The sequence below is a fragment of the Gnatocerus cornutus genome, chromosome 9 (assembly GCF_029298725.1).
Source record: "Gnatocerus cornutus isolate USDA-ARS CGAHR chromosome 9, icGnaCorn1.1, whole genome shotgun sequence".
Lineage (NCBI taxonomy): Eukaryota > Metazoa > Arthropoda > Insecta > Coleoptera > Tenebrionidae > Gnatocerus > Gnatocerus cornutus.
In genome coordinates this window covers 10,435,333-10,455,946 of record NC_142241.1, presented here as the reverse complement: position 1 = coordinate 10,455,946, position 20,614 = coordinate 10,435,333, and the positions used below count along the sequence as shown (strand labels likewise).

The 20,614-nt window shown below is 37.2% G+C and overlaps 1 protein-coding gene across 6 annotated transcripts in view; it reads right to left on the bottom strand.

The window, feature by feature from the left end:
* Window positions 1–20,614, bottom strand: part of Rbp6 (RNA-binding protein 6) — a 223,188-nt gene that overhangs the window by 22,106 nt on the left and 180,468 nt on the right. For all 6 annotated transcript variants that reach the window (XM_088046732.1, XM_088046734.1, XM_088046735.1 and 3 more), the window contains one exon: window positions 10,247–10,295. In XM_088046732.1, the coding sequence (XP_087902858.1) occupies window positions 10,247–10,295 (49 nt within the window). The remainder of the gene's footprint in view (window positions 1–10,246; window positions 10,296–20,614) is intronic.

Below are 20,614 nucleotides of genomic sequence, written 5' to 3'. Positions count from 1 at the left end.
ATTGAATTGGAGCAGGGTAGGACGAATCAGTGGAGCGCATTTCAACACAGTTTAGCAATTAAGGAGATATATCATGGACAGATAGTGGAGTGTGTATCTGCACGCATGCTTGTTTGGAGGGTGCTCGCATTTGATATGCATACACTCACGCAATATTTAGATACTCTCCGGTAATTTACAACGCAGCAGGTGTTCCGCAGTGCAATAAACCCCCAGTTAATGCACGGTCCGTAAACACCTTTCTTCAACTATCTTTCAGTATTCCGACATTCGTATTTATGAAGGTCGGTCGGGGGTCGGCTGTACAAAACGCGGATTAGGATACCAGTTTAACTAACATAGCGACGATCCGACCCTGTAAGCCCTAAATAACACCCCGAAAGTTAGAAACGGATACTCTAGTCGTTTTCTATGGTCTATGTACGTTTCTCTGGTGCGGCCATCCGCATCTAAAGCTGCCACCGCATTCCCCTGATCTTTTGATAGCACCAACAGAGATATATTCAGTCGAGATTCCGTAAAAACGTCATCCTGAACTTTGGTTTTAAAGTTGGTTGAAGCCAACCACAGTTAGACCCACTCTCAAAGAGGATATTCGACAACCCGAATGTCAATATTGTAGGAAATTCACTACGAGACCCATTAATCCTTTTGCCAGATTAAATTTTCGCAACAAAGCGTCGCGCAGATAATGGGGTTTGCTTGTACCGGGAATAACCGCTGTGCCCGCACTTGTGTTGCGTTTTTCTGATTTATCAGTTTCCAATAGGAATCATAACTCACAGGTGAAATTAAATCGGGTATTTTTGGGCTCACCTGTCTGAGAGGAAGAACCGGGAGTTTAATATTGTCCTTGGCTGTCTCCTTTTCATTTACCCCCTGGTGTCTGGAAGACTGCGCAAACACGCAGGTGAGATATGTGCCACCTGGTGTTGTCATTAATCAACGACGCCACTTGTAATGAATCAATCTAGCATAGTGTGCAATGATACCGGGAGTTTCGGCACGCTCATCACCAAGCCCACCCTTTCGCGTCTTCACTATATACACTATATACAGTATATACGGGCGAACATCGCTCCAAACTCATCCATCTTCATTTCCCGTTCATCTGTGCAAAGCAGTCCTCGGCTGAGTTTGTTAATTTGCTACAAAAATGACGATAAATGAAATGGCACTGCTGCTTGTTATCCGATTTCGGCGTAACGTTATTCCATTACATTTGATGAAAGGAAACCGTAAATTGCTGTGAATTTAGTTTTATGACTCGTGACGCACCACAGAAGGCGTGCCAACGGCTAGGGCTTTCCACTGTTTTACTTGCTTTTTAGATCATGCTCACCATCATGATTGACGAGAAAGCGATGAGCTTCTACATGGGACGGCAGGGAAAATTGCTAATCTCACCAACCGATTTTTTATTTTCACACCGACCTGATCACTTAGCCGCTGGTCGATGCGCATCACCATAAACGCCCTCCACTTAATCAATTTCAAACCTTCAAGTTTCCAAGAAACATGCCATGATCAACGTCGGAGTTTCTATGCGGAACAGTCTGAGGTTATTATCAGATTTCGGTGTGCTGCAGACGATGTTGTGTTGTTGAGACGGAATATTAAACCGAACGAAGGTCGGGACCTGAACAATGACGCTCATGTTCTCCAAACTGATTTACATACGTCATGAATGGAAACCGAACAGCGAATCAACATCGAAAGAGTTTCACCCAAATGGTCCGAATTAGACGAGACGTACTAAATAAAATTTCACTTGTCGAACAAACTATTACAAGTCCTAAATAAGAAGAAATACATGATATTTAAGAGACTCTAAATCCTCGGGTCTGAACTACATACGCAGTACACATATAAATTTGGGAATATATTGCGTCCTTAAAGTTACATTTTACAACATATCCCTTCACGTACGTCGTAAAATATGAAAGGTTTTGATAAAAAAATGTCAATTTACCACGACTGAAATTCCAGGACCTGAAATATTTCACAATACATCGAAAAGCTATAAAGCTCAAGGTCGAAATCTGCTCCTTCAGCAAGCAAACCCATGAGCTTTCCATAATGCGGAAGAGTAATCTTGATGAGATTGACAACCCAAAAGGCAATGCTGTTCTGGTCATTCGATCACGTTTACCCCAGTGCTGCTAATTTAATTCGATATTACAGGGATGATGTGTGACGGGTAAAACCCCCCGTGCGATACAACATGCTATTCCATAGACCACTAGATTCAATTTATTTGTCGTATCGTTATTGACGGTTGACTGTGCTCGCTTGGGGGATTCTGAGCGGTTCTAGCGTTACCGGCTTCAGTGCATTCGGACTATTGGATTTGCTGCAGGTACGGGTTATTCGATAATGATTGCAGCAGGAAGCGACCATCAACGCGACCTTTAACCCGAAGATTTTTTCCCCGCTAGTGGTCCCGCGTCAATCACAACGAATCTGGAACGCTGTTTTGTTCTTGGTGGGTTTCGAGCAAACCCTTTTCAATCAATTTCGACGGCAAATTACACAGATGAAAAAACTCCGATACGCGTTAATGGCATGATGTAGCACCGCAAAATAACCCCATACATGTTCAGGTGACCTCGCTTCGAGCGCAAGTCCACATAGAAATTCAAACGACACAACAGAAGAGGCGATTATTGTTGTTTTGAAATCACATTTGTCTGAAATTCGTTCAGCTGAAAATACAATTTCAGACGTCGTTCCTGATTTATCATCGATTATCTTCTCTAAACATACGGTACATAAAACTGCGAGTTTGATGACTCTTTATTACTGTCATATGAACCAGAAACTATTATGAAGAATGTAAAATCAATATTGGGGCCTCCTGTGCCGTCTGGAGCCGTTGTACGATTTTGCCAAGAGATGTCTCTGTCGGACGGGATTACGGATTACAAACTGCACTTGCTCTTAAATCAAAACGTCCTCAAGAGAAACGCTTCCAATTGTTCATCTAACTTCCAAGAAAAGTCAATACAGATGACAAAATTATCTTTCGGTGTTGCCAAATCAGAACAGATTTTTTTAATTTCCAGTATGAAACCCCCTAAGCTGATGAATTAAGCAATCTGTTTACTAATTCGCTGCTTTATAATTAAGAAATTTACTGAAATTTGAGAAGTTTTGTTGGAATTTTACGCAGTCGGAAAGTAAACTCCCATTGTGAACAACTGTGATTGTACGTTTTGTTTATAAATAGTGGTTTCAATTGTTTGGAGTTTTTCCTATCAAAAATAGATGCTACTTATTTTAAGTATCTCAGACACCGAAATAACAATAAAAGTCTCTAAAGTTCGTAAAGTAGTTAACATAAACCGATTCTTTCAAATTTACAGATGGTGGATATATTTTACCAATTTCTAAACGTCTTTTTTGTTTTAAAATTTGCAATTTGGCACAGTCGAAAAGAAATTCAATAATCAAAGTAAATTTGTAATTTTTTTAACTTAAATTTTCATAATTTGGGGTTTGTGAAAAGCCAAATTTTAACTTAAGATGTTTCTTTTTTATTTTCTATAATTTTATAACTACGTATTGAATTGTCACCGCACAAAACATCAGACAAAAATACAGCTGGCTTGGCAAAAATAGTTACATACTGTTTATTTATTTAATAATCTGACTAATTCAATACAAATAACATTTTCAATATAACAATCTGATAAATTTAAATGCAATTTTAATGAATGGAATGAATTTACATAGGTAACGTATGTTATCTATATTTTTAATTTTGTCATTTAATTTGGCCTGGTTAACAAAATTTGTCCTTTTATTCCAGATCACGTTTCCATAATGTAATTGAATGATTTTTCTAACAGTGTTCCAGTTACTAAATGTTACTTAATTTAATTAGAAAAAATCTTGTATGAAACACGACGCAGAATCAACTCAAGATAAAACGAATCAAGTGTGCCTGTACTTTCATGATTAGCTATTTTAATTCAAACTTTAAGACCGTTTTAACATAAATTTAATTGAAATTAAGTTAATCTCGCAACTAATTTGACGATTACTAACATTTGATTGGCGGAAAAACAATCACATGTCACTTTAACACGATGTTAAGTATTTAATCGAAGTTAGAAACTGAATTTAGCATCTGTAATGTTGCCCTTAGATAATAAAAAAAAAATCGTGAGGAGAAAGAAGTTGAATAAAGTCGTATGAATTTTGTTAATTTCAGGCGAAATTGGCATTCGGGAGATAGGTGCCTATCATTAGAGACAGATGTTAAAATCGCAACGTGAATAGTGCCAGAAATTCTCATTAGCAGCGTGTTTGGTTCGAAAACGTAACATTTGAAAAAGAAAATGACGTTGTGGTCTTCGTTAATTCGAATTCGCAATCCAATCATTGTGGGCTATGTCATGCATCGTGGCAGCGTTAATTTCTGCATGTAAAACTGGCCATAATGATCAATTAAATATACATGCGTGCACAGAAGGCAATTTATTCAACAAATAAACGTACACACAGAACACACCGCAAATCAAGCGTCGGCTGGACGACTGGCTGCGGTTTCAAAGCGCGGTTATAAACACGAATTAATGAGCGGACACATGCAGTGTCAGGATTGCACCGCACACACACGTGAACATTATTGCTTGTTAGTAGACGAAATGTGTCGGAGTTAAGGATAATGATCGGCCTTGTTAGAAGAAGAACTCTTTTCGCACTTGGCTGCGCTTAACGGTCCAGAAATATGAGCTCTGTTACAAGTGGGAGGTGTGATCCTCCAGGATCCTGTCAAATTAATCCATAAATCCGACCACCATCTGCCAGGTTTAAGCCAGAGTGGAACGAAGCCGTTGTACCCTCGTTACAGTGACCGAGCGACATGGGAATTTAACTATATCAATAACAAACAGTAGCAATTCACGCGGAGCACAAATCCTCAATGGTCTCGCCGTCATGATCAAATTAATGAGACGTAGAGGAGAATACCTAGGTCGGACTTGAGCTCGAGGAATGGATGTGTATAGGCTGGCACTGTTATTGCATTGAACTCGAGTTTCGATGGCGATTATGCATTATGCAATAGTTCTACGTTAACTGCCATCGACTGATATTAATTAGTTAACCCTGAAGCAGAAACCAACCAACTTCCCACGATTATACACCTGGATATGACATGTTTGCTAGGTCTTGAATTATTATGTAGTTAAGCCAATGAACCAATTTAGGTGGTTTACTCTTGGCCCTGGACAACCACTATTTGCATACTGCACTTTACTCTGTTCCAAACACAATCCGACTGACATAATCGAATTCTATAACCAATCGAAACACAGAACTTTACTCATCAACACACTACAAAACTTTAGCCCTACAGAATTTATTATTACAACAACCATTCAAATCCAAAATACAGAAACCACATCAAATCAAAATTAATTACTTAATGGAGTCACTAGAAGTTGCCGTTTGCGCAGAATTACCATTACCCAACCTTAGGCAATAAGACACGAGTGGCGGCGACGCCGCCGCCGGCGGTGGCAGCGGTAATTTGCACGTGGAAACCCAAAAGTGGAGGAAAATCGAGAACTCAAAAAACAAAATTAACTCAAATTTGACAACTGTTAAAATGAAATTTCTATTAATTCTATCAATTTTGTTGTTATTGAATAGAAATGTCGCTTAAAAACAAAAATTTGGAATTATTTATTTAATTATAACAAAAAACGTTTTCAAATATAATTTTATGAGTTGAAATGCAATTTTAATTAATGAAACGAATTGACGTGTGCATTTTTATTTTCGTGGATATTTTTATGGTAGCATAAAAATTGATTCTAATTCGTTTTGGTCAATTAAATTTTTATCTTTTATTTAACCGCGGTTTCCGTTTTATACAGTTTGGTTTGCATTGTATGGTGCAAATTGGCAAAGATAGAAACTCCAAAAACTTTTCCTCTTGCCCTAAAATTTCAAATTTGAGAGAGCGCAGTTTAAATTAAATTTAACTTCTTCCTTGAAACACAAAAAAATGAAGTACCTGCTATTCTTACGTGCAAACAATCGGACTACACTGAAGAATTTATTTCAATTGGAATTGTATATGCAGAAACAATAAGTGAAATGTATTTCATGCCCAAACCTTATTGAAAGTAATGTTTTTGAGAATTTTCGCATTAAAAGTTCCAGTTGCGAAAAAAAAGCAGCAAAAATTTAATAGAAGCATAAAATATGGAAGAGATTTTGGTTCAATTTTGCAATTTGTCAAATATTATAAATGATTGGAAAGTCGAATATCTACAATTTCATAGTTTTAGTGTTAAAATTTTCAGTCAAATAGAAATTTAGATATTTATATGCCAGAGACTCAATATTTATTGTTGATACACTAGTCAATGTTGGCCAATATTGGCCGCACATACATTTGATTGCCGGTGCTTTACATATTGCCAGTATTTGACCACTTAGACCCATATTTGCTGAACATTAAGCATTCAACTCTATTGGGATGCACAGACATTTTATTAAACCTGTCCTGGTTTCCGGAAAATTAAATTTCTATTATTGAAGCCCTTTCGACATAATGAGTTATGGTATTTCCCTTTTCTTCGTTATTTATTTCCATCGCGTTATTTATTTACGCGACAGTTTTTCTCTTCTTTAAGCGGCCTTTGTTTGCTGAAAGGACTGTATAATTTCACGGATGAATAAATAACTAAATAAAAATTCGAGCCGGTAACAGCACCCCAGATTGCTTTGAACATTATTTTTGCAAGTTGAAGAAGCTGTGATATTCACCTTTTAAAAAAGTTTTAAAATAATTTGTTTACACTTAAAAGTGTGCGTGTTACAATTCTTGGACAGTAAAATTAATGAACAATGTATTTACGGAGCTTCGCGTGCTTTTCCGAGCTTAGTTATTTCCTTCCATTAATATTCGTGAAAGTGCGCAGATATGTGAAGTAGAAAGAAACGGGGACAGGAGATAATTTGGTAATTGTTTTATCATGTCAGCATAATATCGTTGTTTGTAACCATAGATAAATCTCCGTTGTTTTCAACATCTATATCAACCCATTTCTTACACCTAGACAAACAAATCGTGGTTGTGATGTTGGCTTAAAACACTCTGGTTCTCTAAGGATTTCATATTAACCAAATAATTACATTAGGCCGTATTAATACGCGAAAGCAAGGTAAATTTAAACCAAACACACTAAAACCTTTTCAGCCATTAAATATCCCCCGAGGCCGGAACACTTTATTTGGATTGAATGCGTTAGAAAACAATCCTTTGTAAAATCTACTTGTTTTACGCACCAGCTCACGCAAAAACGATGCTCTTTGTTACGTTATATTGGCGATGAGCTTTGCTTCCGAAAATAAATCTCACTCGCTCAACTTGCTAATCATATCAGGCACATTTAATTAAGTGATTATGCGATTTTTAATCCCGACGCTTTGCATTTTTACAATCGCGAAAATAAGGTACATAAATTTAAAGAACTGCAAGCACTTTTCGGATGGTGAACTATAAAATGGTTGGATTTTATGTCCGGAGAATTTAAAAACTGTCATCGTGACAGTTTCAAGTGTGCAACTGCAGTGGTATTGAACACGAAATAAAGGAAACTTCCAGCACATACGCTTTTATCCATTACACGAGCGCTGAAAAAGTTTTGTCGCCACAATTAATGCTAATTTAATTGAACGAAATGTTTTTTAAGTGTACCGAATCCCATTCAAGTAATAATTAAAGTCGTTCTTTAGTGCGATGTATAGCTACTTCCATTAAACGATTTACGATTTTAAGACCCTCAGCGGAAGTTAAATTTAAATTTGTTGTTGTAACGAAAAAAACGAGCACGTGTTAAAATAGCTTCCTGCTTTCTTGTGGGTTTTATAAATGAGTGAGATTTATGTGGGGTGTTCCGATTTGGGCGACTCTCCCCTAACGATGTTTGTTCGGCAGTCATTACCGTAGGAAAATCCTGGGAGGGAATCTTGGATTGTGAACGGCGGTCTCGTGGAAATTGGATTAGTGGTGTGAATGATGGAGTGAGAAAAAAATGTTGAAGGCAGGCGTCCATTAGCACTAATAAAAAGATAAACGCAGTCGCCATCGAGGAACTAGGCGTTTAAGGCGACGTACATAAATCGAGCAAATACACGTAAATATAATCCGAACAAAGGAAACTGTTTAACCGGGGACAAAAGTGAATTAAACCAGCCCATTGTTATCTGTTGTGTAATGGATGTGGATATCTATCCCACTTCCGGTCGACCAGGAACCGTATTTCACTGATATTGCGGTGTACAGAATCGGCCTTTATGTGTCTGTGTGTGTTACAATTCGAAGAGGGAACATCACCCGTCTTTAGCCTCGATGGCGCTGCTGTCGTTGCGATTTAATTACTGGCTGCGCCACATTAGCGTCGTCGGTAATCGCTTTAATGCCTTCCTCCCGTCCACCTGATATTATACACACTCTAATATCCTATCATTAGAGGGGTGGGCGTCTCTTCGACCCTTGCTAATAGCACCGCAGCTCGTGAATTTTTAAGCACAACAAATCCTGGCCACTTTCGCAAATTAGCTCCTCCGAAGAGAAAACAACGTGAAAAACGTAAAAAAGACATTCAATGCAGGGCGAAAACTTTCACTAGTTCGCTTCTAACGGGGATTTACTTTCAATTCCGGAAAATTCAATTCAACTCAATCATATTTTAGAAATGAGACCAGGACACCGTACCGGTCTTATTTTATTACGATTGCTATAAGCACTTCCCGCCGTAAAGCAACCCATCAAAATAAATAAATTTTTCAGGACTCGACAATAATTGGATTACAGTCTGATCCGCACTACTCATTTATGAACTTTTTCAATAACTGTAGCAGAGTTATGATATTATAAAATTTATATTCGCGTTGGATATTTTAAAGTTTTACACTCATGTTAAAAATGGTGGAGGCGCCTCGTTAATTCTGCTTCAATTAATCTTAATGCATATGCTACTTTTACTATTGCAGCTATCCATTATCGCCAAGACTGATTTTCTGGAGTTTGATAAAGTGCTGATCGTTCTTTCCAAGGTGTGCTCATTTATTGATGGATTATGCGCGCACGATTCGAAAATTCCGCCAGCAACAAACTATTTTTAATGTTTATTAATTAATCACGCGGCGCGAAGCCGAAGGATCCGATCATTTATCAAGCGCTCTTGTCGTCCATAAAACCTGTTTTTATTAACAATCCGATATTTCCGTTGATTGGATCAGAGGGTAGACGCGGAGAGAGAATGAAAAAAGGAGATGAGGGCGAAGACGGTTTCAGAGGGGATAATATGTATAAGAGAGCAAGATAATTTAACTTCCAGCTAGATAGAAACTGAGAATTTAACTCGGATGAATGAAGAGGATAAGTAGAACAGCAGGGGATAAAGCCCCGGATCAACCGGACTGGTCAAAGTTGCTGCTCTCTATTTCAATCTACAATTCCGCTTCCAAGATATATTGCTGGATTATGGATGGGTGGCGATTGCAATTTTTTATTTCACTTGACCCGCTAAATGCGAACAGGCTAAAGTTTTTCAGTACACACGCAAGTCGTAAATTCGCGGTGTATGACAGCTTGTTACTGCCATTCCGAAGAGTCGTACAAAAATAGTTTTATTCCGACTTTAATTAGGAGTAGATTACTGAAAACGGACCGTTACCACGAAGGAACAAATTTCCCACTTCCATGCAATATCAAGGAAAATTTGTGGATACTTTTTTTACTGGGTCAGCATTGTATTGTCCGTACTCGTCGGACCATAGAAAAACCGAAAACAATGCAAAACAAAAATAAAACGTCATGTCGGATGCGGCAGAACGCCAATTTCTGTAGTCGGATTTTGATGGCGAGACGTTTCCATAACTTCGAATAAAAGTCGTAGGAATGCATTTCAATAATTGAAACGGTCCTCGCAATGTCAGATAACGGTGATCACGGTGACATTTTCGTGTACAGTTAAAGAGACGACGGGAAATGGCCAAGTTTGGCGACCAACTTTGTCGCATCTTCCTCGGCATTAGCCGGAATCACTTCACCTTGCCTCCCCTGAACTTTCACGAACTTTCCTCCAAATTGCAAATTGTATTTATTTGTTTTCGAGTCGCGACTGCTGATTTCCGTTAATGCTCGAAAACAACCATCGATTCGACACAGTGTGGGCTCTTATTTACTAAAATCGGACTAATGGAATGGTGGACTTACCCCTATGCCGATTTGTTTGCTTATCAAACATAAGCATTGCATCTTCGATCTGAAACAATAAACAGATTAGAGCACATTTTTCACAAAGGAGGGAATTTTTACATTTAATGCCGAAATGCACGCGAAAAATCCTTTACACGCAAATCATTAGGCATTAATTAAAAACGTCCGAACTCTTCTAAACAAAATAACACGAACAACCATTAACCACAAATCCCTGACAAAAAATAATTTTATTCGCATTGAAAACATGCCAACATTTTTTTTCTACATTAGATATCGGATCACCTTTTGCTAATGAGGAAAACATGTTACTCTTTTGATGTAGATAAATGAAGCTCTGTCAAATTATTACTTAGGAAATTACAGTGTCATCAATAGACAAAATTTTCATTAAAAAACTCTATTTTGAGAGCCCGGTCGCTCTTAAAAATAGTTCTTAATTAGCACCTCAAATTTAACAATGTTTACCAGCTTAAAAATTGATAGGCAATTAGTTTTCCGATACGGAAAGTTAATATATTAGTATATTTATAGCACGTTTATTAATTATATAAATTAGCACAGTTATTCACGTAATCATTACCATTTATACCCTCCAATTAAATTCTTATTAAAATTATTCTTCATTCATTCCAAATTTGGTAGGTTATAAATTGATATAAATCAATAGTTTTGGCCTTTCCATAATAAATTTTTTAAATTAATATTTTACGTCCTTTTCTATATGAACAATATTTTATGGATCGTTTGCGTTAACAATTCCATAATTTAGCAAATCCAAAATATGTGTGACCAATATTAGGTTGATTAGAAATTTCTATTTAATATACCAATTATTAACATTACAACTAAAACGAAATTTATGTCTGTTTTAAAAAGCCCAGTAATTGAAATCGATAATAATGTACCTGTAAAATTAACATTTAAAAAAGCTTATTTTTCGGTAAATAGAAGCGCGCGCTTGCTTTTCTCACTTATTAAAGAGTCGTCGTCGGGAATCCAGAAAAGCGAATAGAACGGCGTGTAATATGGCGAAAGTTTGCGAAAAGTGTCAATTTTAATAAAGTTCGTCAAAATTCTATCGTCGGCAGTGTGCAAAATCAAATATAAAAAGAGAATACCCGTCTTGGCGTATAATATCTAATTCCGGATGCTGGGCGTTTCAATTGTAAAACGAGCTCGAACCGAGACGTCGACTGCGAGAATTCAAATAAAACTTTTAATAGTTTATTTATCTGTGAAAATGTAGCGTTTCTCTAAGGTGCCGTTAAGGTGCCTTCCTTGATACACGTCTTCGTAAGGATATCAGCGGAATGGCTCCCAAGGAGCCTGGACGCCGGACCGAGCAGATATCTACCGCAGAACCGGATCAATTACCAGGTAGCATTCGGACATAACTGACCGGACTCGATCTCGTAAGACCTCGAATTTGATCGATACTTGCACATTCACGGACCCATCCACATGGATAATTGATACATTTGCATCCCGAGGAGCAAGACAGTCCAATTAGTCCGGACGCGAAACGTCATGGTCCGCACAATAAACTCTCTGGAAGATGATCATCGGGGTTGAATTAACGATTACGTTGTATGGATGGGACGATTCGGCCGGTTAATTAACACATTTACATCCATTGAATCAATTACCTGACTAATAATGGCGGCATACATTGTAAACATACAGCAGTTATCGGGAATTAATTAAGTACGATAGTTTCAAGCCGCACGCCACTGGCGAAAATGTAATCATTCGTGAAATTGTACAATTTAGAGTGAAAATGGACAAAGTTTTTGGAAACGAGTATAATAAAGAGCGGAAGGGTGAGGTTTATGTCTTCTTAACATGTCACGATTGTCACATACATTACTATAAAACCAGACGTTTATAAATCTTAATAATTTAAATTTGCTTATCTGATTTCACGACAAGCACGCTGTTACATTATTAAATAACTTGTTGGGGTAATTAGCACGAGTCCTAACCAAACACATCTTAAGAGATTTTTGCACAAGATAATCAACTTAAGTCACTACTAATGTTTTAAATGACACCTCATAAAATTAAACTGAACAACTTAAAGCACATTCAACTTCAAAGAGCAATGAAAGGTGACTTTATTATGTATGTTCATATAACATGTTTATACTCTCCCAAATAAAAATGCTGTTTTCTTTTCACAGGATACGGACCCTGAAAAATTAAACTTACCAGTTTTGTGGTCTAAACATTTTATTTAAATGAATGCTTTTATGAATACAAAATAAACGCTGTTGAAATAGATATTAAAATCTTCTCTGCTGTTATTTTTAATATAACTCTGTAAAAATTGTAGCGTTTTCATCTAATGGGGAACGAGCAAATAACGCTTTTAAGCTATAGTTTATTACAATTCCAGAATAAAATCTCTTTAGAGTTCTTTTAAGAAATGAAATGAAATTTTATTGCTTGTAAGAACGTTTCGCGATCTATTTAGTCACGTTGAAATTTCATTTCGGACATTCAGCTCAATTTATTCTCTAAAAAAGAAGTGGAAAGTTTCGTTTTCGTTGTGGGAATATAAATATTTTATTTTATTTAGAACGATGTACGTTGGCTCCGAAATTATTATTACGAAGATTTGAGAACAACTTATTTATCTGGCGCCTCCACCATTTTTACGCACAATTTTTACCTTGGGTTTCGGCTATGACTTTAGTTTAAATTATATTAAAATTGAGTTTTTTAAACATTTCTCGCATTAGATTTATGTTCTAATTGTTCACATATTTTAGATTTTTTAAAGTCATTAAATTTATATAATGCGCTTTCAGATCTCAGATTCTTCATATTGTTAAGATTGTACAGATGCTTGAATTCCCTAAATTAGTGGGATGTTTTCCCGATATTTTGAACTTTCAGATTCTTTCTTATTATTTCGATGCCTTCAAATCTAAAATACTATTGAATTCTTTGCAATCTCCGCATTCATAAATTTGTTCTTTTAGCTCCTTCATACAATTGATTCGAATTTTTAGTCTCTTTGAGATTCATTTATTATTATTTATTGGATTTTATAAGTTTTTTAAATTTTTTTCTCTCAGATTATTTAGTATCCCAGAATCTAAGAATTTAAAAAGCTTGAGACAGTTTTTTAGCGGACTAATCGCTGCTGTTTTAGCGGAGTCCGCAAAAACTTTTTAGGTGCGTGTGTTACAAACAACAGATTTTAGTTAAAACTCCCGAAAACAAACCAGGTCACCATAGTAACTATCAGATTGTTTAAAATAAACCTAAAAAATACGATTTTTTGCATAAAAGCAGAATCCTGAAAAAATACCGAAAACGCGAAGAAAATTGTGTTAGAATTACCTATTTACAAATCTAAGAATTTATTCATATTTATATATCTTTTAGACCAAATAAAGTTGCTTAATTGTTGTATTGAATCACAATACTTTCTTAGTGGTCGTAGCAACGATTTGAGATTGAGTCCGATAAGTTTCATTTTAGGGACTCAATTCAGTCCGCAAAATAGCTATTTTCGGAAGCGTATACTAAAAATTGATATTCTCGGAATTAAAATTACAATCTAAAAATAAATAACTCCTATAATAAAATCTTTTTCGAATTGTTTAGATTTAGATTGTCCAAATTGTCATATCCGCCGAAATTGTTTGATCTCCCAGATTTTCTCTATTTATCCCCAAATTTATCGAATAAATTCCCTGAATGGCAACGCACTCAAGTACGAACTTTGTGTTCGCCGAATTGGGAAATTGAAGAAAAGATGAAACTGTCAACATTTCGATTAAAAACTTCTCAGTTTTAAAGTTAAAATAAGAAAACGCGAATCTCAGACTTAGAAAACAACAAACAATTAAACATTTACCTAGGGTATACAGCTTGTTTTCTAGAGAAAAAGTGAGAAGTGGAGTCAACAGAAAAAAAATCACTTTACGACAGTGAAAACAAATATTTTCTTTCAAGAGTCGCTCAGCTGAACGTTTCCATATGTGGCTGCATTTAATTGATACAACATGAAATTAATTTAACAGATTTTGCAATTTTAGTCTACGCTTCCTTTAATACGTGGCTGAAATACGTGACATTTCAGCGAGAGGCGCTGTCATTTTTGCTGCACTAATTAATTTCAAATCTTTCAGCATCGACATGAAGACAAAAAAGGATAATAGACGTCGAGCACCAGATGGCTTCCATTAAGGCGAATTATGGGATTACACAAGAGACGTTTGGAAATTATAAAGACAACAAACGTTTTATTAATAAAATTAACTTGACCGAAGCAAATACCGACGTTAAAAATCTGGACTATTAGTTGATTTCCCCAGACAAGCGTTTTTAAGGATAATCAAGAGTTGGTAAGTTGTTTGCCGCGTTCCGTTGGGATGCTGGAACGAAATCTGATATCGTGAAGAGAACATCGACTCGCTGTTTTTCTGCTTGGGTTACTTCCAATTTTAATTTCTAATTTGCCGCGGCAACAATAAAGACGCTGATATTAGTTTAATTATTTTATAACGAGCAACAAATTGGGCGCTTTGATTCCGGGATCCGGGCGCCGACAAGCGCCAACATGGAACGAAGTACGAGGATTATGCACGTTGCGATGAAAAAATCCCAAGTTATTAACGAGATTTATTAAATGGTAAAATCCCGAAAAATTGCAGAGGAGCTTGTTTTGGACGTTACGAATTTACGACGTGGCACGTGTACCAAGTTTGTCTACTAAAAAACTTTACGAATCCATCAAGTTCGGCGGATTCTGTGCGTTATGGTAATTAAAAATTGAACTGCACCGTTTCCCTCGAAAAAGGGAGGAATAATGAAATTTTATTTACACAGCTCTTGTACACTGACAATTCCAACAAAGCACGACGACAATCCATTTACATACCAACAGAGAAATTCTAAAAACTGATTTGAGTATTTACAATGCAAATTCAAAAACTATTCAAATCCGTAGAAGTCTTTGCATTCATTTAGGAAATATATATTACGTGAACCCCCATTAATTCTCCAACTTCATGGGTGTTGAGGCGATATAATTTTACGTAATTAATTGCTAAATAATTCCGAGGGTTGCCAATTTACTCTCACCGCAAAACTCGCCAATTAACGAACTACTCGCAATTTTAGAAAAATCCGGGCAACTCGTGAATGGCCCGTAATGGCAAATTCTTTCCGATACTAAACTTTCCGGAGTTATAAGTGAACAATTCGGAAGAAAAACACTTTTCATACAGTAAATCGCACATGTATTGACTGACCTCGAAAAGTTCAAAGCAATTTTCTTTCGATTACGGCCATTATGTGGCAGAAGTATATGTGATTCAACTGAGCAAACACTCCAAGAACAGAAAGTTAGAAGAGGGTGGAGGAAAAGTGTTAAGAAGTAAGAATTTCTAAAGTTCCTCGTGAATTACCTGCCACTAGCGCCAAGTCAGGCAATTTATCAGGAGCCGGGGATACGCAACCGGATACCAACTCAACCGGAAAATGGATCGGAGTGGCCAGCATGCATACTGAACCCGCATAATTGCGCAACAAATAATTAATAGACGCCCTGACGCCCCCTTTTTGCATATAGAACTACTTTTACGTGAATCGGTGAATTATGGAGGCCTCACTCCACCGGGGAAAGTTTTCCGGATTTTTAAGGCGTCGGAGTGCAGTTGATTCTAGTAATTAGATTTTGTTAATCGTGTTTTTCACTACCGCTTTTTTCAATATAATTATGGAGTTTAACAGGTTTATGACGTGAAATAAAGCATGTTATTATTGTTGAAAGCATCCAATCAATACAATGACAGCTCTGCTTCAAAGTTGTGAGTTTATGACGCACAGGGCTATTAGCTCTTTGCGTTAATAATACCGTAGATTGCGTTATTTTTGCTTCGGAGAAACGCGTTATTAATTCTGCAAAAATTGTCCTTCCACTCTCAAGTTTGCGCAAAGTTAGCCGAGTGTGTTCTCACCTCATTTTCTCGGCGCACATTCAACTATTACATTAAGTTAAAATCTCTGGCAATTATTTAAGAGAGTGTTAGTGTTCGAGCTCTGCTAGTGCACTCCATACAATTATCTCATCAAGTTTTAAAATCCTCTACAGCTGAAGAAGGGTTTCGTTGTGGATGTTCTCTAACGAAACTCGACACCTGACGTTTTCGGGGCTTCCCGGATGCGATTAGGGCCCGTTCGATAACTAATCGAACCGAAAAAGTACAAATCCGAACCGCCAAGTGTTATTTGCTCACGGCCAATTGGATAAATATTAAAACAACCCTCTCGAAATCGCGCTGAAGTATTTATGACGGCGTCGGCGTTTATTGTTGAAGAGCTGCATTTAGTGAACATAATTGTGTGTGTTATTGTTCCCGTCTAATGTTATGTAAGCATGGAGACGCTGAATTTTACGAACGAATTTATAACGACCATAAAACTATTCCCGAATAGACTTTCGGATGTAATACGTGCGGCAAAAACATGCAATAATTTATTTGTATAATGCCTTTTAAAGGCAATGTAATGAATTAAACAGTATAATAATCCGACGCTTTATGCTCGTTATAGCAGCGGTTACAAAGGCCGTCACGGTTGAAAATATTAATCATGGAAACGGGAAACAATGTGTGTTTGGAAACGGAATTTCGGAGTTACGGTGAATAAAATCTACACTCTTACACACGTACACTCGATGACATTACGAAATTATAGAACCCTAACGTGTTTGTCTTGACACAACAATAAACCAACAACAAAGAAACGACTTCTACAGGCAACTGAAACATTCACACTTGCCTAATTCCGTTTAATTCCTACATTTTATTCAACGTTGCGAAACATTAGGACATCTACCCACATCTAGAATAATAGCGACTTTATCCCTTCAGTTATTAGCAATTTTTAACTCGTCGAAAATTGATTTTAAACCTCTAATCAATTTTAGACCGTGCAGCACAAAGGAGAGATAATATATCATTTTATTATGATATGCTTTATCGACGAGATTCTTTACTATCATGTATGATATTCTCTTTAATGTCAGAAATGATGGCCCCAGTAATGGAAGCCAAATAGTTCCAGCACGAAAACATCACAGCCTAAGACGTTACCGATTTTGTAAGGAAAATTTCCCAGCATTATTTCGCCTTATCGCAATATGAATTCCCAAAGTTTCTTTATTAATTTAAAAACTTGCCACTTCCGGCAGTCGCCTGGCGCGTCTGAAATTATAAAAAGTCGAGTAGTTAGAGGAGTTTGCCTTTAATCGTGTTAAGGCTGTAAGGCCGTAAAAACTCACCGTGGAAAAAGTAAGAGTTAAGATTAGCCCCTGTCTCGTTAATATTAACATCTAATCCGGTCTCGTCCTAGCAGATTAACACGGCTTCCGGTCAATTAATTACGCTTTTGAAAGATACATCAGTTTGAACATGAATATTTGATAATGGTGGAGGCGCCGGGCTAGAACGGCTAGAGTTTGTAGGTTCTTGTAAAGTTATAAGCATGTTGGCGGCCGGACAATTTAGCACGTGGTGAGGTCGGCCACAGAAAGCCGTGTATCGCGTTGTTTGGCCTCGTGAACTATTGAATTATGGTAGACATGGGTTGAATGTAGAATAGGTCCGCACTCACCTAGTAAGATTTACAAGTTGGGTCGGATTAGATTAGTGCTATTAAGAGTAGAAACACTCGTAGTTGCGTGGAAAAAGGACGACAACGCGGAAATCTCCGAGGATTATTTTCAAAATACAATCGCTCATGAAGGCGAAATTGCAACAAAAGCTAGAGAGAGTAGTCGCTTGTCTGGTTTTATTGCTTCAGTAAGTGTAATTGCAAAGACTATGTTTAATGCCTCGGCTTTAAAGCTGGAGGTTGTTCGGAATCCCGAGAGGAAACGCGGCCCTACTTCTCTGGATGCTAATATGATATCCTCTGGGACTTTCATTAAACAACTAGCTGTCCACATTTACAGAGTGGGATTACGAGTTTTCTCGCACGCCCGACAACGAGTTAGTGTTTCATTTCGAATTTTTTAATATAAAAGTGACGAGTCATTCCAAACCTTTTTTAAGTGGAGAACCGTTCCACATAATGTATGTAAATTGGCGTGCATGGAAAAATTGCTTTTCATTTTTATTTCCACCGTTTTTCCCGTGGACACGACACACCAAACGAAAATTTACGTTTTAAACGACGCCGCCAAAAAGAAAGCTAATACAGGCACGGAATTATCCAACCACATCTAAACGGAAAAAAATCCACCAAACTTACCTATGGAAAATGAATGTTGCACAAGATAATTCCCGCTTGAATAGATTTAGATAATTTGTGGACGTGCCGCGATAAAAACCCGCACTCTTTATCTTCCCTGTGACAAATAATTGGGTACATTATCAAGCTAACCCATTGCTTTCATCCTCGCCCTATCTAGTTAATTTTTCAGCTTTATCTTTGATTACACTGCACGAAACTTTGAAAGGGTTTGAATTTGACCTTAGCTATTATTTACGAGGGAACCTTCAGCAGTCAGCTAATATTAAGAAAACGTTTGTCTCTGTTTCCTGTTGAAGACATCGAGAAAAATTGAATTAATAAGTTTGAGCAAAATTCCTCTTCCAGAACTCTATTTTAGAAGGCACCTAACGACTTTCCCGTACATTTATCATCCAATGAAGCTCTATCAGCAGGTGACGTGTCCGGAAGTGCGCCATTACCGAACGTGTCTCATCTATTGTAACTGTAGAGTGGTTCGATTCTTAGTCCTCGTTCCCGCTGCGATTAATCCGAAACTTTCAGTGTCGTCTTTTTGCTTCACGAAAAAATACGAATCTCTAAGCTTTTAACTTTATTGTTTGATGTTATCGTTCGATTTGATTGAATCACGGCATCTAAGCATGTGAGCCGCTTTTTACCTAAGTTATTCCAAAATATAAAGCTAAACACTGCAATGGAAGCAATTTTCCGGAATCCTTTTCCGGATTTTTATTTAGATCAAACATTTCCAATACACGACACAACTATTCCAAAGCGACGTGGGCGACCATGAAAAAAAACGAATTTAATCGGCCATGTTGGTGACGTCACCGTTCGGACATGTTTTAATCATGAGTTTTATAAAGTTGTCGTCTGAATTCGTTGTTTTAATTGAATTTCGCGGGAATCCTTGCGTTAAATATTCGTTTGTTCGCCACAAGATGTGCGGAGGCAAAAGGGGTATTTAAATAGCGAAGCTTTGTGGTTTTATATTGCCCGGATTTAAACAGTGAATATCTACCTAAGTAGACGGCGTAGTTTTTTCGGATTTTTGGCAAAATCTGCGGTTATCGGTGATTTAAATGGGGTGAAAAACGTGGACGGGGGTCCTCGGATGGCGAACAAGTTCGGGACAGCTTTGGGAGGGCTGTTGGTAATTAGTGGTGGTTGTTATATGTCAGTGGCAGAAGGTACATGCCACTTGCGATGTTATACGACTTTATGCGTAATGTCTTGCTAAACGAGATACATTTTTAATTAAAATTAGCTTAATGACCGCTTAAATTTCACCGGACCAACAAACAGCACGAAAGGGATGAAAAAAGTTGCGAGACGACTCGTCAGAATTAATTTCAAAGTTGGGGCCCCGGACGGAAACTTAAGGTGAAAATATATCACAGCTAGATAATAAAAGATAAAGAGCTGAATTTTCAATTTGTAATTCGATTTATGCCCACGTAAAATATGTTTATGTTCGCGGCAGAACGTGGATCGTCTTTAAAATAAAAGTACTCCCTTTCACCCTCGCCGTGAAATGATTTATAACAAAAGTTGATTCCAGCGATTTGACAATAAAAGTTTGTTTTCAAAAGTTAAGTCAAGCTACGTAGAATAAAATATCACCGTCGCGCTCGCTTCTACGTAATCCTAAACTTTGTTACAGATGTTTTAATTAAAAAGAGCCCAGTAATGAGTCAACTGTCACGTCATCAGGTCTACCAACGTTCAGCTGACAAAAGAAACTCTGATTAACTGCCCGTTTTTAAGCCCCAACCCCTTTATGAGATCTTCCAGGGAAACCTCGATTTAACGAACTCTTTGTTTTCCAAATTTTCGGCCGCTGAATATATTGTCGCTCGCGCCTACAAGACGAAAGTGCTCATAATTGAACAAAAATGGGACAATTAGACAACTTCCCTAATGAATCACCGGTGAATATTTCATATCCTCGAATGTGCTCCTGACAGCTGACATCCGATCTCCTCGTACCAATTCAATTCAACGAGTCACTTTCCCAATACGAAAAGACAACCTGTCCTATATTTTATTTATCAATATTTCATTAAAATCCATCCCACGGCAAAACTTTCAGTTTCAATTTAAAAAATC